This window comes from Jaculus jaculus, chromosome X, assembly GCF_020740685.1.
Source record: "Jaculus jaculus isolate mJacJac1 chromosome X, mJacJac1.mat.Y.cur, whole genome shotgun sequence".
Taxonomy (NCBI): domain Eukaryota; kingdom Metazoa; phylum Chordata; class Mammalia; order Rodentia; family Dipodidae; genus Jaculus; species Jaculus jaculus.
The window spans coordinates 52,183,536-52,199,343 of NC_059125.1; the positions used below are offsets into that span (position 1 = coordinate 52,183,536).

Consider the following 15,808-nt stretch of genomic DNA (forward strand, 5'->3'; position numbering starts at 1 on the left):
GTGCCCACTTTGATGGTCACTTGTTTGAGAGACTGGATACATTACTCTCAACATTGTGCTTGGGCAGAGAAGGAAGGGAGGGAAAGAGAGGGAGTGATACTTTGAAATCAACTTTTGAACCAGGAATAGCCCTTCCCTGTTTTCTAGAACAGAGGACCACCATCCTCCTATGGAGTGTTTTCCCCTGACAGATTGGGAAGTACTAAAAGACTTCTTTTGTATGGAGAGATGTGGAGAATGGAATAAAGGAAGTTGTGTGGTATGTTGTCTAAGACAGCTTCAGGTTCACTGAGATGAACTTCCAGACCAGACACAGTTATGGAGGAAGGGATATTTATTGAAACTTACAGATCCAGAGGAAGTTCCATAAATGGAAGAAGAAGCTGGCCTACCTTCACAGGACCAGGCAGAGAGAGAGAGAGAGAGAGAGAGAGAGAGAGAGAGAGAGAGAGAGAGAGAGAGAGAGAGGCACAAGTCTAAAGGCCAAAAGCCACAGCACACTTCAGGAACTCCAGCTAGGCACACATTACATATCTTTAGATTGAAATCTGAAACCCACCATCATATATTTTTTCAAATTTTTTGTTTATTTGTATTTATTTGAGAGTAACAGAGAGAAAGAGGCAGAGAGAGAGAGAATGGGTGTGCCAGAGCCTCCAGCCACTGCATATGAACTCCAGATGCATGCATCCCCTTGTGCATCTGGCTTTCGTGGGTCCCAGGGAATAGAGCCTTGAACCAGGGTCCTTAAGTTTCGCAAGTAAGTGCTTAACCACTAAGACATCTCTCCAGCCCTACGACCATAATACCTTAAGATCCACCCAGTGACATTGCCTCCATCCAGGTGGCTGCAAATGCAGACTACAAACAAACAAACAACTGAATATATTGGGGGCCATGTATTCAAACCATCACATATATGAACATTACCAAGTCATGAGGGAGGACAGGAAGGAATGAGGGAAGTATGGAAAGGGGAAAGAAGAAAGGAAGTGGAGTGGATGGTGAACTAAAGGTAGAGAAAAATCTGGAGTCTTCCTACTGCCTATGGTCTTGCCAAAATCAAGGGTCGATATCCAGAAGATGAAATATCAAGATGCTCACAGGATAGGTGGTTCTTTTATCCCTTAGCTCCCTTCCTGTCTTACCTCATGCATATTTTGTTTTTACCTCAACTTTCTGTAGTTTCCTTTCGTTCCTTTCCCACAGCAGGCCTTAAATAGCCCATTCCTGATTTTCACTTATCAGAACAGATGCCTACTCTCAGATGCACTGCCCTGATGCTTCTGGCATTCTACATGCGACCTCAATAGATCATGATTTCTCTCTGGTGGTAGTACAGCTTTGGGAAAGGACTTTAACATTTATCCAGTTTGTTTTCCTGTATTTACTTGAAACTGGCTTTCAGAGCTAATTTCAATGTCTATGCTTGAAAATGTGATGGAATCTTACTTGTCCTTCAACTCTTCCAGCTCTGCCTTTCATCAGTACGTGAAGAGAAGGTTATCTGCCAGATTGTGACTATATCTCGTCTTCATCCGTAGGATCCACACCGTCCTTGTCTGAATACCTTTCTGTACATCTGTGCATATAAGTATCAGAAACATGAGATGCTTGCTATGGAAGGCAGGATCCTGAAAGCCCTTAACTTTGACATTAACATTCCCATCGCCTATAATTTTCTACGCCTTTATGCTTTGGTAAGAGGGAGGTGGAACACCTTTTAACTTGTGCATTTTGTATTAGTCCTCTCTGTATTGAGAGCATCTAGAAACCTCCAAGGTGATAGGTTGTCTATGAAATAGTAAGTTTTAGATTTCTGTGGTATAGCTACAAGGTTTTGAAATGAGGGCAAAGTAGGGGATGGAGGAAAACATGCTTTGATCAGGAAGGGACACATAATAACTTTGAGGAAATTTACTTTAATATTGCTTACAGAGGAGATGACTTTATAATTATCCATTATATCTTACAAGTGTGTATTGTATACTTTTCTCAACGTGTGTGGTATAGGTTATAAGTTCTTTCAAACAAGAAGGGGGAAAGTGTTGTTTAGGAGCATGGAATACCTCCTAGGCTAGGACTGGGTGCAGGTTACAGATGAAATACTGACTTTTCAAATAATGATTCCTACAAAACGGGTCACAGGAGGAGAAACACTTAGTAATTCATTTGAGAACCCTAAATATGGCAAATCCCCTTGCCAGGTGCAGAATCTTCCCATAATGGCTCTGTGCTTGTGTAGTCAGGGTGGCATTTGATGTATATTGTCAAGTAGATTGATGTACATGTGGACTGGGGTTATAACTTGAGAGAGTTTCTTCTGCCTGGTGATGTTTCTCTAAACTCATTGTTGAACCAGTTTCCTTATTTCTTTTAGCATCTCCATGCCAGCATGAGGACGCTAACTTTGTCCCGCTTCATCTGTGAGATGACCCTGCAGGAATATGACTACATCCAAGAGAAGCCTTCCAAATTATCTGCTGCTTGCTTCCTCCTTGCCCTCTACATGAAGAATCTCAAACACTGGGTAAATAATCATGATGGGGGTAAGAAATGTGGGTGGAAGCTCTTGGTAACAAAACTATCAAATGCCTACTTGTAGGAATGCTTTATTTGTTGTTGTTGTTTGTTTGTTTGTTTGTTTCGATAGTATATACATACTCACTGTATGTAGCTCATGCTGACCTGGAATTCACCATGTCTTGTCAGGTTGGCCTTGAACTCATGGTGATTCTCCTACCTCTGCCTCCCAAGTGCTATGATTAAAGGTTTGTGCCATCACACCTTGCTAGGAATTCTTTAACACCTGGACTACTTATAGGCAAGGGTTTCTACAAGAGTGGTTTTGAAAGGGTAGTTATCCATAGTCCATCATGTTTGTGAAAATATTGATAGGTTCAATATTGTGCTGGTCTTGTGCAGGTAATGACATCTATTGTGAGGTCATAAGTGCACTGGGAAGGTCATGTCTGTACAATATTTTCCAAAAGTATTCCTGTCCACATTCTTTCTGATGCATCTTCTTTGATGTTCCTACAACCATGGAGGATATGATAGAGCTGTCTCATTTAGTGCTGAGCTTTCAGAAGCCTCTTAGTCTACCATTTGATGATATTTTAGTCTCTGTAGCATCCACAACTATCTCTAAAAAGGAGCTTCCCTGACCAGTGTTCAGAGCGGCACTAATATTCTTTCTGCCACATCCTCAACAATGTTTCCTGAATTGGGTATGACACAGATATCTGAACCAGTGCTATGAACTCAATTGTCACCTTGTCTTTCCACCCTGACAAGTTTTGGGTCTCACCAGGGGACACCGACTTCAGCAAAAAGAATCTCTCTAACCAAAGTGAGAGCAGCACTAATTTATTGGCATAAACATAAAAATATGAGGGCTGTTTGATGAAGAATATATCCATTTAGCCAAATGGCAGTGGTAGAGTCCATCCTAAAGCCTATGACGTTCCAAGCCATAGGCTTTGGCACAGTTTCTAATGCCAGGCCTGAATTTCTTTCTATAGAGGAAATTTCAAATCCAATCAGAGAGCAGTGGTTCCTTTCGTAATTTACATGCCACCATGGCACCAGTAGGCACATCTTATCTAGTTGGCTAGTTGTGTGGTTTGCAAGACCCACTGTTGGTTGATATATCTTTTTCTCTCATCTGACTGCCTGGTTGACTCTCTAGCACTCTGAGAGCTACACAGCAGAGAGGAGACTTCTAGCTCAGTTCCTTCTTGATTTCTCACTGTCCTGAGATTAATACATATGGTATTTTCAGTGATAGAGACTTGCCATCTAGTTCTGGTGGGCAACAGTTAATTTTACAATAGCCTGTGTTGTTTTGGAAGCGCTCATGGGCTTCCTTCAACAACAACTCACTTGATGGTGTCCCAAGCTTAGCACTGATTTTCCTGTAACAAACACTGCCTTCTCAGCAGACTATTGTCCACCCTTGCAGGATACTTCTGAAGAATTCATTTTTTAAATTATATTTTTCATTTTTAATTAGCTAACAAAGAGTTAGGTTTCCATTTGGCTGATTCATAGCATCGTTTGTTTTGTGTACCCCTGCCACCTCTCCTCCATCTTCCTACCCTCAACCCCCTTCCCCCAACCCCACTTAGACTTTTATAAACCATTTTTTTTCTACCTACGTAACTATGATCACTCCCTTAAGCTCTCCACTTTTCTTCTGACCACTTTCTAGCTTCCTGGTCTCTACCCCTGAGTCTCAGTCCAGTTTACATATAAATCTAAAAATTCAAATCAAGGATATGCATATGAGAAATAAAATGGGGCAGTTGTCTTTTCCATCCTAAGGGTATATGCCAAGAAGTGGATTAGCCACCCAGAGGCAGACCTGTGTGGAGGTGGGGTTGGAGGAAGGGCACTGAAGGACAGGGTACCCACCCACAGGGTTCGGTCCCATAGACACCTGGAGGGATCAAAACTGGCATGTTAAAGAGATTCTTCGAGCAGAATTTGAAAATACAAAGGGGAAAACAGCTGTCTCTGTGTATAACATGACATTTGAGCACATGCCTATGGTACTGTCCTCTGCAGGAGAGGGCCTTCAAAGCCTTGTAGCCACCTACAAGTAAAATTCATATTTGCTGATTTTCACTTTTATAAATGTTGTGTTTTAAAGAAACTTTATCGAGGGCTGAAGTGTGGTTTAGTGGTTAAGCGCTTGCCTGTGAAGCTTATGGACCCCGGTTTGAGGCTCGATTCCCCGGGACCCACATTAGCTAGAGGCACAAGGGGGCACACGCATCTGGAGTTCTTTTGCAGTGGTTGGAAGCCCTGTCACGCCCATTCTCTCTCTCTCTCTCTCTCCACCTCTTTTTCTCCACTCTGTCACTCTCAAATTAAAGAATAAAAATGAACAAAAAATTGAAAAAAATTATCAACATTTGAATTCCTACAGCTGTGTAGCTTGTAATTCAATTACAGAGAAATTATGGTCACAAAAGCAGTATAGTTCTATAACCATTTCTAAGGTCCTTTCATCTATAAATCCCAAACCACCATTGATGTGAAAATTTCTGAATGCTGGGAGAGAATTGCATAACCTTGCATGAGCTTGGGCAATACGTACTTAATTTTGGCAGGAGCACAGGAAGGTTTTAATATGTGACAATGAGTCTGATGGGAAAAAAACAAATAGCAGTAATGCCTAGCATTTACTAAATGCTTAAGCAGTGGTATAAGTACTTACATATTATATGCATTTAATCTTCATATCAGCCGAATAAGATCTGTACTATGATCCTTATTTTACAATGAAGGAAATACTTTCCCATGTCTATATAACTAATGAGAGATGGAGCTAGGCATAATATTCAAAAAGGGTGGAAGTAATATTCACAGACATAGCCTTCCCCACAGTGACACACTGCTGCTTTCATAGCTCATAGCCTACAAATCCATGGTGAATCCCAGTAATCCCACTAAAGAGTGCCTTTACTGGAGTGGGTGCTGGGAGGAGGGAAATGATGGTACCAACATATGTTTGTGTCCATACAAAATTTCAACTTAATTAAAAAAAAAAAAACTTGAGCTGAGTGTAGAGGGTCACACCTTCAATCCTAGAATTCAGGAGGCAGAAGTAGGAGGACTGGCATGAGTTTGAGGCCACCCTGAGACTACATAGTGAACATCAGGTCAGCCTGGGCTACAGTGAAATCCTACCATGAAAAACAAAAATAAATAAAGAAAAACTTCCAAACAAGAAAAAAAAGACACCTAAATTTGTTTAATCAAAATAGATGTGGCCATAGTTCTACAGCTAATGTCTTGGTGAGTCCATACTGAACTAGGTTGCCCTTTGGATCCTGTAGAAGTTTCATGGATCATAAAAGAAATGGCTAGATGCCTCATCGTGCAGTAGGTAGTGTGTCAGTCTCATAAAAGAAACTGCTGTTCAGCACATCAAACTGCATCTAGGAGGACAGAAATATGTAGATGTCTTAATATTGGTGGCTAAACCAATAATTATCAGCTAAATGGCAGCCATAATCAGAACTTGGGCAGTCCAGCTTCAGTCTTTTGTAAGTGTATGCTGTTTGTATAGATAAGAAGTCCTAAAACGTAGGTGATTTTAGCAAGGCATGGAGGCGCATGCCTTTAATTCAAGCACTCAGGAGGCAGAAGCAGGAGGACTGGCATGAGTTCAAGGCCACTCTGAGACTACATAGTGAATTCCAGGTCAGCTTGGACCAGAGTGAGAAACTACCTGGAAAAAAAAATAGGTGATTTTGAGCTGAGTCTTGAAAAATGAGGTAATAAGGAAGGAGTATGATGTGTTTAGGACAAATTTAGGCCTCACCTATGTAAAGGACAGAGTATCTATTAATAGGAAATAATAAGAAATGAGACCAAAATGGTAGGTTGAGTGAGTCCAGGTAGGTTGTAAGAGATCATATATATAATACCAAGACGATCCACTTCACCTCTTTCTTATGGTATTAGAGATGAAACTTTGGGTGTTTTGAATGGTAAGCTAGCATTCTACCATGAAATAGCATCAACAGCCCACGGGAAACCAATATATACTAAGAGCCAAACAAACAAACAAAACTAAAGGATTTTTGCCCTGGAAGTAAAGTGCTCCTGTTTATGTGTTTTGCAAACTACTATTTTGGCATAATAGAAAAAATATCAGATTAGGAAGACTTTAAAGTTAAGAATAGCAATAAGTAACAGCCAAGGTAGCATTGAGGGCCTAAATGGGCACAGTAGTAGTGGAGCTATTTAACCTTATTTCACATGCCCAATACACTGTGCCAACGACTGCTATTTGTCAGGTAGTTGTTTCTACGCAGTGTTCAGGGGAGTCCTGGGTTTTAAATTGAATTTAAATCGAAATACTCTTCCATCAGAACCTTTGCTCTTTGACACTGGATTATTGCTTAGGTAACATATTAGGCATTCTTAATGTTGAGTGAGAAAATGTATGTGTGGAATGTTAGTTGTTAAATCTAGAGATGAAGAATAGCTTAACTTCTTTTTTGCTGTAGAAGTAGGACCCAGGGTGTGTTTTGGGGTTTGCTTGACCAAGGGCCTAAGAATGAGTAGCTTATAAAATCAGTCCTGTTGTATTTTGTTGGATTTTAGCTTACCTGAATACCTGTAACCAGGGCTGACATCTAAATGTACATGTGGATGTAGTCCTCTCAGAGGTTTGTGGTGGAAAACTATTATTCTAGGTGATACCCTATAATCATTAAATCAACATGAGCACTATATGGGCATTTGAAATGTAATGTCACCCTTGCCTAAATAATGGATGGGGATTTGAACTTGGGTAGCATAGATGGAGATAAGATAAGCTTTCCATTGGACAAATACAGTGTTAATGCTTCTTTTGTTCCAGGCTCCTTCACTGGAAGATTGCAGTGGCTACCAGATTTCTGAGCTTCACCCCATGGTCAAGAAGTTAAATATGTTGCTCACTGCTCCTTCCACTGACGACCTGAGGAATGTGTATAGCAAGTATTCAGAAGAGTAAGTACAAAGCCCTCACTGAGGTTAGGGTTGTACTTAAATAGAAGACAATTCAGATACTTTTCACCTTCTTTTCTACTCTAGCCAAAATCACGATAGGTCATCAAGGGTCCTGTGTCCCACTTCTGCCATGTACCCTGTTTGATTGGCTTATTTTACATTGAGCAAATCTACTTTTCCTTTTTCAGGGCCTTCTTTGCAGTCAGTCAAATTCCTCCCTTGGACAAGTCAACAATGGAGAAGATTTGAGCTGTGCATTATTCAGCTGAGGACCTGTTGCTCTTATAGTAGCACATATCAAGGCTAGACAGACATGCAAATAAGCCCAGTTACTCTTTGAATTCATCTTTTGGGTAGTTTTCTCCATTTTTCTTCTCATTTGTCTTTATTAAGCTTTTATTATTATAAACATTAGTTGGGGTACTTTTATGGAAAAAAGAAATTATTGTAAGATGTTTCTAGAAATTTAATAAAAAAATTAATGGCAGTGGTTAAAATTGACCGTTTTTCTCCTATTACAAAGTCCTTTTAGCCACTGAACTATCTCCCAGCCCTCATAAGCATTCTTGAAAGACCAAAATATTTGGAAATATGTTAGTGACTAGGGGTAAGGTTAAGATGTCACTACAAAGGAATAATACCAAACAGCTTTATGAAACAATCCCCTATCCTATTACTATTAGTGGATACATGTGTATAAAATCTACATGTTAAAATCTAGCCTATAACATAAAAGGCATTATTATATGGTAGTATTTTAATTAAGTTTTATTTATTTATTTATGTAAGGAGAAAGAGAGAAAGTGTATGTGTGAATGAGAATGGGTTCACTAGTTTTGCCTTGGCCTCTAGCTGCTGCAAAGGAATTCCAGATACATGTGCTACCTCGTATATCTTCCTTTTAGTGGGTACTGGGGAATTTTATCCCAGGAATTAGGCTTTGTAGGCAATCACCTTAACCACAAGATATCTATCCAGGCCAGCTGTTTTTCAAAAATCTTAATATCTAATTCTATTAGTGCTTCACTGGTGTAATGTATGAAAAAGTCAAACTATTTTTATGCGCGCGCACACACACACACACACACACACGCACGCGCGCGTCATTACCCTTGCTTATCCACTCCGATTCCTACTGAACATCATCTTCCCCACTCATGATAATGAATTCCTTAGTGAAGAGAATAACTCCCCTGTCCCCAGCAACCATCAACACCTCAAGAAGGGGTGGGGCTCCTAAAAAAATGGTGACTGGCCCAATCTTCTTCGGGTCTTGTGCAAGTAATCAAACTGCTATGAATTCGTGAGTGCAATGGTCCTGTCATGTATAGGTGGAAGAATTCTACAGAATTCCTCCCCACCTTCCGACTCTTCCAATGTTTTAACCCCCATTTTCACAATATTCACTGAGCCTTGGGGAATGGTACATATGTTTCATGTAGGGCTGAGCACTCAGTGATCACTTATCTTCAGCAGTTATGAAACTTTGCATTAACTGCAGCCAGCATACTTTACTGCCCAAGGCTGAGAATATCACTAACCTGTAGAAATAATAAATATTTAGAAGGCTACTAGGATTACCATCAGTGACCTGTGTGGGTTACCACTGTGTGTTATTTTTGCTATTTATTTTTCCTAAGCTCATTAAATAGTAGATTTTCTTGTGGCTTTTTCATATCTCCTAGTTTTGGTTAGCCCCTGTCTCTCCCTCTTCTTGCTCAGCTTCCACCCTCATCCCTGCTTAAAATTTCTAACCCTGGTATTTCTCCCCACTGCCTTAAGAATTCTTCCCCACCCTCATTTTTTTCATTTTCTACAGTATTTTTAAAATCTTTATATTATTTTTCTTTGTGTGAGAGAGAGCAAATTGGCATGCCAGGGCTCCAGCCAATGAAATTGAACTCCAGACAGCTGCATCATCTTGTGTGCATGTGCACCCTTGCACACATGTAAAACCGTGTGCATCTGCCTTACATCGGACCTGGAGTGTTGAACAGGAGTCCTTAGCCTTCACAGGCAAGTTCTTTAACTTCTTGTCCATCTCTCAAGTCCCCTTCATCTTTTTCTATCTTCCTGCTCTGTACAGACATTCCACGTTTAAAACTATGTAGATAGGAAGCTATGATCTTCCCATGCAAGAGAGCATGGTCTTTCTTTTCCTCTTGTCAGCTTGATGAGACTTAGATCTCTGATATTCACTGCTATCTGTAAAAAGAAGCTTCTATAATCAAAAGTGAGAACAGCATGAATCAAAGGGCATAAACATGTACATTCATGAGGCATGTTGGATGGGTACAACATCCCCACCTAGCCATAGAATAGTGGTACCTTCCCTCCAGGGACTATACCTTCAAAACTTCCTAGCTTTTAACTTGATTCTCAGTGCCAAACGTAAATTTCCTTCTGCTGAATAGGCCTCATATCAAATGAGAGAGCAGCTGATTACACATATTGGTTGTTTGAATCAGATGTCCACCATAAACTCATGTGTTTCGAATGTTTGCTCTCTAGTTTGTGGCACACCATGAGGTGGAACCTTGTAGGAGGAGGTATGTATGTTGTTGGGGTCTTAGGCATTTTATAGCTCATGCTGCAGTCAGGTTCACATTGCTGGTAGAAATTACCCAACCAAGAGCAGCTTGAGGGAATGAAGAGGTATATTTTGGCTTATAGACTAAGGGGCAGCTCCATGATGGCAGGGGAAAATGATGGCATGAGCAGAGGGTAGACATCACCCCCTGACCAACATCAGGTGGACAATAGCAACAGGAGAGTGTGCCAAACACTGGCAAGGCAACACTGGGTATAATACCCATAAGCTTGCCACCCCAGTAGTACACTGCCTCCAAGAGGTATTAATTCCTGAATTTCCATCAGCTGGGAACCTAGCATTCAGAACACCTAAGTGTATGGGGGACACCTGCATCAAATCACCACAGCACAGGTTCCCCCTTGATAGATCTCAGTTCACTCTCTACCTGCTTTCTGCTATGGCAAGAAGTGATGCCTGTCCTTTGCTCTGCCATCTTGCCATGATAAAGCTTTCCCTTGAGACTGTGAGCTAAAATGGACCCTTTCCTCCCAGCAGCCTTTTATAGTCAGCCGTTTTGTTCCAGCAACACAAAGGTAAGTATAACGCCCCATAGCTTATGTGTCACTATTAAACATATGGGTGCATCTTGCATGGCTGGGTGATTCTATAGCCAGCAGGATCTACTTCTTCAGACAGTTGCCTATTTTTTTTCCCCAAGGATTGAATAATACTCTTCAGTAATATGATGCCTAGCCAATAGATTTCTTCCAGCATAGTTCCAGCTTAATTTCTCCATTTCCTATAGCCTCAGCCTATGTCTTCAGCAATAGGGTCTTACCATCTAGTGCTGGTGGGTAACCAAGAGAATTAGCAATAGCCCACATTGTTTTGGGGGCCTCATATGAGGGCCGCCCTTGCATAATAGTTTACTGTGGCATGGTGACCCATCTCTAGCACTGTGAATTAGCTGCAACAACCTATGGTTAAAGTAAAAGCTTTTTCCACCTCAGCAGAGTATTTCTGCCTAAACTCTATCCCCCTCTTTAAAAATATCCTTATAACTTTTATGCTGGGCGTGGTAGCGCATACCTTTAATCCCAGCACTCTGGAGGCAGAGGTAGGAGGATTGCCATGAGTCTGAGGCCACCCTGAGGCTACATAGGGAATTGCAGATCAGCCTAAGGTAGAGTGAGACCCTACCTGGGGGGGGGGGGAACCAAAGAGAAAAACACATAACTTTTAATTCACTAAGGAAGAAGTAGGTTTTCCTAGTACTTACTCATATGATCTGTGGTTATTTTGTTGCTCTTTTCTTTATTTAATCATAGGGTCTCACCCTAGCTCAGGCTGACCTTGAGTTTACTATGTAGTCTCAGGGTGGGGTCAAGCTTATGATGATTCTCCCCCTCTTCCTTCCAAGTGTTGGGATTAAAGACATGCATTACCATGCCCTGCTGATCTGTAGTTTTGTGTATCCTTCCCCCTCCTCTCCCTCTCATTTACCTGACATGCATCCCCTTCCTTTCTATATATATTCCCTATCTCTGAACTTATTGAATAAAGTAAAAGTTTTTTTTTTTAAGTATCAACACTTCTTTCATTGATTCTTTTTATTCCCCCCCCCGGCTTTCTGTTTTTATTTATTTATTTTTATTTTTTAATTTTTATTAGCATTTTCCATATTATAAAAAAAATACCTCGTGGCAATTCCCACCCCCCACACTTTCCCCTTTGAAATTCCATTCTCCATCATATTACCTCCCCATCACAATCATTATACTTACATATATACAATATCAACCTATTAAGTACCCTCCTCCCTTCCTTTCTCTTCCCTTAATCATTGATTCTTTTGTGTTCTTCATTCCTAACTCATTGATTTCTGCTCTGATCTTGATGGTTTCTCCCCATATGGGTGCTGTTCAGTTAGGATTTTTCTTTTTTTTTCCCCCAACGCATTCAGATGGTAATTTATTTATTTAAAATTATTCTATTTTTTCAATAAAAATAAAATTAAAAAAAGATTCAATTTTTTGTTTAGTTTTATTTATTTGAGATTGACAGAAAGAGGCAGATAGAGATAGAGAGAGAATGAATGGGCGCGCCAGGGCTTCCAGCCTCTGCAAACGAACTCCAGACGCGTGCGCCCCCTTGTGCATCTGGCTAACGTGGGACCTGGGGAACTGAGCCTCGAACTGGGGTTCTTAGCCTTCACAGGCAAGTGCTTAACCGCTAAGCCATCTCTCCAGCCCGAGATTCAATTTTTTAATGAAGACATTTAGAGCTATAACCTTCCTTCTTTGGACTGCCTTCTTTGTGTCCCATAAGTCTTGTTGTATTGTGTTTTCCTTTTTAAAAAAAAATTTGAGAGAGAAAGAGAAAGAGAATTAATGGGCATGCCAGGGCCTTCACCCACTGTGAAGAACTGCAGATGCATATGCTCCCTTGTACGCATGTGTGATATTGCACACTTGTGTTACTGTGTGTCTGGCTATGTGGAATCAGGAGATCCAAATATGAGTTCTTAGGCTACACAGGCAAGTGCCTTAACCACTAAGCCATCTCTCTATCCCTCATCTTTTTATTTTAATTCAGTTCTGGATCTTTTTAAAATTTCCTTCTTTCTTTAATTATTCAATTCTTTGTCCAATAATATGTTTTCAATCTCAGTTTGTGTATTTTCTGTTGTTTCTCTTGTTAATTTCTAGATTTATTGTATTATAGTTGGATATAATTCAAGGAGGTTTTTCAATGTTCCTGCATTTATTGAGACATGCTTTGTATCCTAATATGTGATCTAGTTTAGAGAAGGTTCCATGACGTGCTGAGAAGAATGTATATTCTGTAGGGCTGGTGGAATTTTCTCTTGATGTCCATTGATTTCCTTGATCCATGGTATCATAGCTGTACTATTTAGCTCAATTGTCTCTATATTGATCTTCTTTTTAGATGATGCCTAGTGGCTATAGTGGAGTGTTGAAGTCAGCCACAATTATTGTGTTGTGATTCATTTATTTTTATATTTTAAAAATTATTTCATTTATTTATTACTTATTCATTCATTTGGGAGAGACGAAGAGAAAGAGGCCAAAAGAATGAGAGTAAGTATGGGCATGCCAGGACCTCCTGCAATTCTATACCAACTCCAGATTCATGCACTACTTTTGCATCTGGCCTTACATATGTACTTGGGAATCAAACCCATGCCATAAGGCTTTGCTAGAAAGTGACTTAAACCGCTGAGCAAGCTTTTCAGCCCTGTTGGAGTTTGTGTCTGACTTTGTATGTACTTGATTTTAATTTTATAAAATGTAGTGCACATCTATTTGGTCCATATAATTTGAGGATAGTAAAGGCCTCTTGAGTTGTTTCCTTTGTCAGTTGAAAGTGGCCTTTTTTGGTGGGAGGAAAGGTTTTTATTTTATTTTGGCTTACAGTCTGGAGGTAAAGCTTTCTGATGGCACAGATAAGCATGGCACTAGCCGAAGATGGACATCATTGCTGTCACAGCAAATGGAAAACAGTAGTGGAAGAGTGAGCCTCATTTTTGCAATGGCATCTTGCTATAACACCTCAAATTGTCCCCCCCCCCCAACACAACTGCTCCAGCAAAGCTCCACCCCCAAAATTGCCATCGGTTTGGAACCAAACATTCAGAACACATGTGTTTATGGGAGGTATTTGATTCAAACCACCACAAGGTCTAATATGTTAAGATTGCTATGTAACCCTGGATGGCCTGTTATATATTTGAGGGGGGGGGGGTAGAGAGAGAAAGAAGAAATAGGCAGGTAGATAGATGGAGTACAGGTGTGCCAGGGCTCTATCTCCCAAACTGCCATAAGTTGGGGACCAAGCATTCAAACGCCTGAGTTTATGGAAGACAATTAATTCAAAACACCACAGATCCAATATTTTAATATTTTTTATTTGGTTTTGAGGCAGGGTTTTGGTATGTAATGCTGGGTGGCCTGTTTATTTGAGGGAGAGAGAGACAGACAGACATAGATAAAAGGCAGATAGAATGAGTACTGATGTGCCAGCGCCTCCTGGAAAGTGGTCTTCTTTATCTCTTCAAGTACTTTTGTTTGACGTCCATTTTGTCAGACATTGGTATTACCATACCTGCTTCTTTACTATTTCCATTTGCTTGGAATATCTTTTCTTCCCTTTCACCCTAGCTTGGTGTCTTTTGTTTTTTTTTTTTTTTTTGGAGGTAGGGTCTCGCTCTAACCCATGCAGACCTGGAGTTCACTGTATAGCTTAGGGTACCCTCGAACCCATGGCAATCCTCCTACTGTACCCCAAGAGTGCTGGGATTTAAGGCTTGTGCCACCATAACTGGCTTTGGTGGCTGTTTTTTAAATTTTTTTTTAATTTATTTATTTGAGAGTGACAAACACAGAGAGAAAGACAGATAGAGGGAGAGAGAGAGAATGGGCGCGCCAGGGCTTCCAGCCTCGGCAACCGAACTCCAGACGCGTGTGCCCCCTTGTGCATCTGGCTAATGTGGGACCTGGGGAACCAAGCCTTGAACCGGGGTCCTTAGGCTTCACAGGCAAGCGCTTAACCGCTAAGCCATCTCTCCAGCCCAGGTGGCTGTTTTTAATAGTAAGGTAGATTTGCTCAAGACAGTAAAAGGATACAACCTGTTTTCTGACCTAGCCTGTTAATTTGTGTCTTGATGGAAGAGTTGACAACATTGATATTAAGACTTTTGTTCTGAAAGGCATGATTTTATCCCTGCCATGTTGGCAGTTTTATGCAGTTGATTGTTTTCTTGGTCTTCATTTGCTTCTACAACTACTCTAGCTTTGATGATTTTTCTCTCCTGTAGCCTCTCGAGCATGTTTATTTTTCTTTTCAGTGTGAAGTATTCCATCCAGTATTCTCTGTAGGGTTGCCTTAGGGCTCGCTATTCTTCTAGCCTGCTTTTATTGTGGAAAATTTTTCTTTCTTCTTCTATTTGTGAGGGATAGTTTTGCATGGTATACTAGTCAGGGCTGGCAGCCATTATGTTACATATTTGAAATACCTTGTACCAAGCCATTCTTACTTGTAGAGGTTAATTTGAGAAGTAGTCTGTTATTCTGGTGGGCTTATCTTTATAAATAATGAGGTGTTTCTCTCTTGCAGATTTTAGTACCTTTCTTTTTTGTATATTTAGTGTTTTTTTTATAATATGTCATGGGATTTTTTTTTTTTTTTTTCTGTCTTGATTGGTATTCTGTATGCCTCTAGTTCCTGGATGGGCTTCTCTTTCATAAGATTTAGAAATTTTTCTTTTACAATTTTTATTGATTTTACATATGCCAGTGACCTGGCCTTAAGCCATTTGCTTTCTTGTATGCTCATGATGGCAACATTTTATGTTTTTAAAGTGTACCACATTTATCTTATGATCTGCTCACGTTCTTTTTGAACTTGCAATTAATTTTGACTTCCTTATGTACTTCCTATGTATTTGCCTCAAGTTTTGATAATCTGTCTTCCATATGGTCTATGAGGTTTTTTTTTTTTATTTTTTGAAGTAGATTCTTGCTGTACTGAGGCTGACCTATGGTTCAGTATGTAGTCTCAGGGTGGCTTTAACTTATGGCAGTCCACTTACCTCTACCTCCTTAGTGGTGGGATTAAAGGCATGCACCACCACTCCCCGGCTTGAGCTTTTTTTGTTCCTTTATTTTTATTGACAACTTCCATAATTGTTAAAAATATCCTATGGTAATTCACTCCCTCCCCTTATTTTGATGTCATGATCTT

At 40.3% G+C, this 15,808-nt stretch overlaps 1 protein-coding gene across 1 annotated transcript in view; it reads left to right on the plus strand.

Moving 5' to 3' along the window:
- The window catches only part of LOC101612240 (G2/mitotic-specific cyclin-B3-like), a 28,034-nt gene extending 20,273 nt beyond the window's left edge, over positions 1-7,761 (plus strand). The window contains exons 8-11 of the mRNA XM_045139866.1: positions 1,545-1,700; positions 2,381-2,530; positions 7,382-7,512; positions 7,701-7,761. Coding sequence (XP_044995801.1) covers positions 1,545-1,700; positions 2,381-2,530; positions 7,382-7,512; positions 7,701-7,761 — 498 coding nt within the window. The remainder of the gene's footprint in view (positions 1-1,544; positions 1,701-2,380; positions 2,531-7,381; positions 7,513-7,700) is intronic.
- Positions 7,762-15,808: the final 8,047 nt, after the last annotated feature.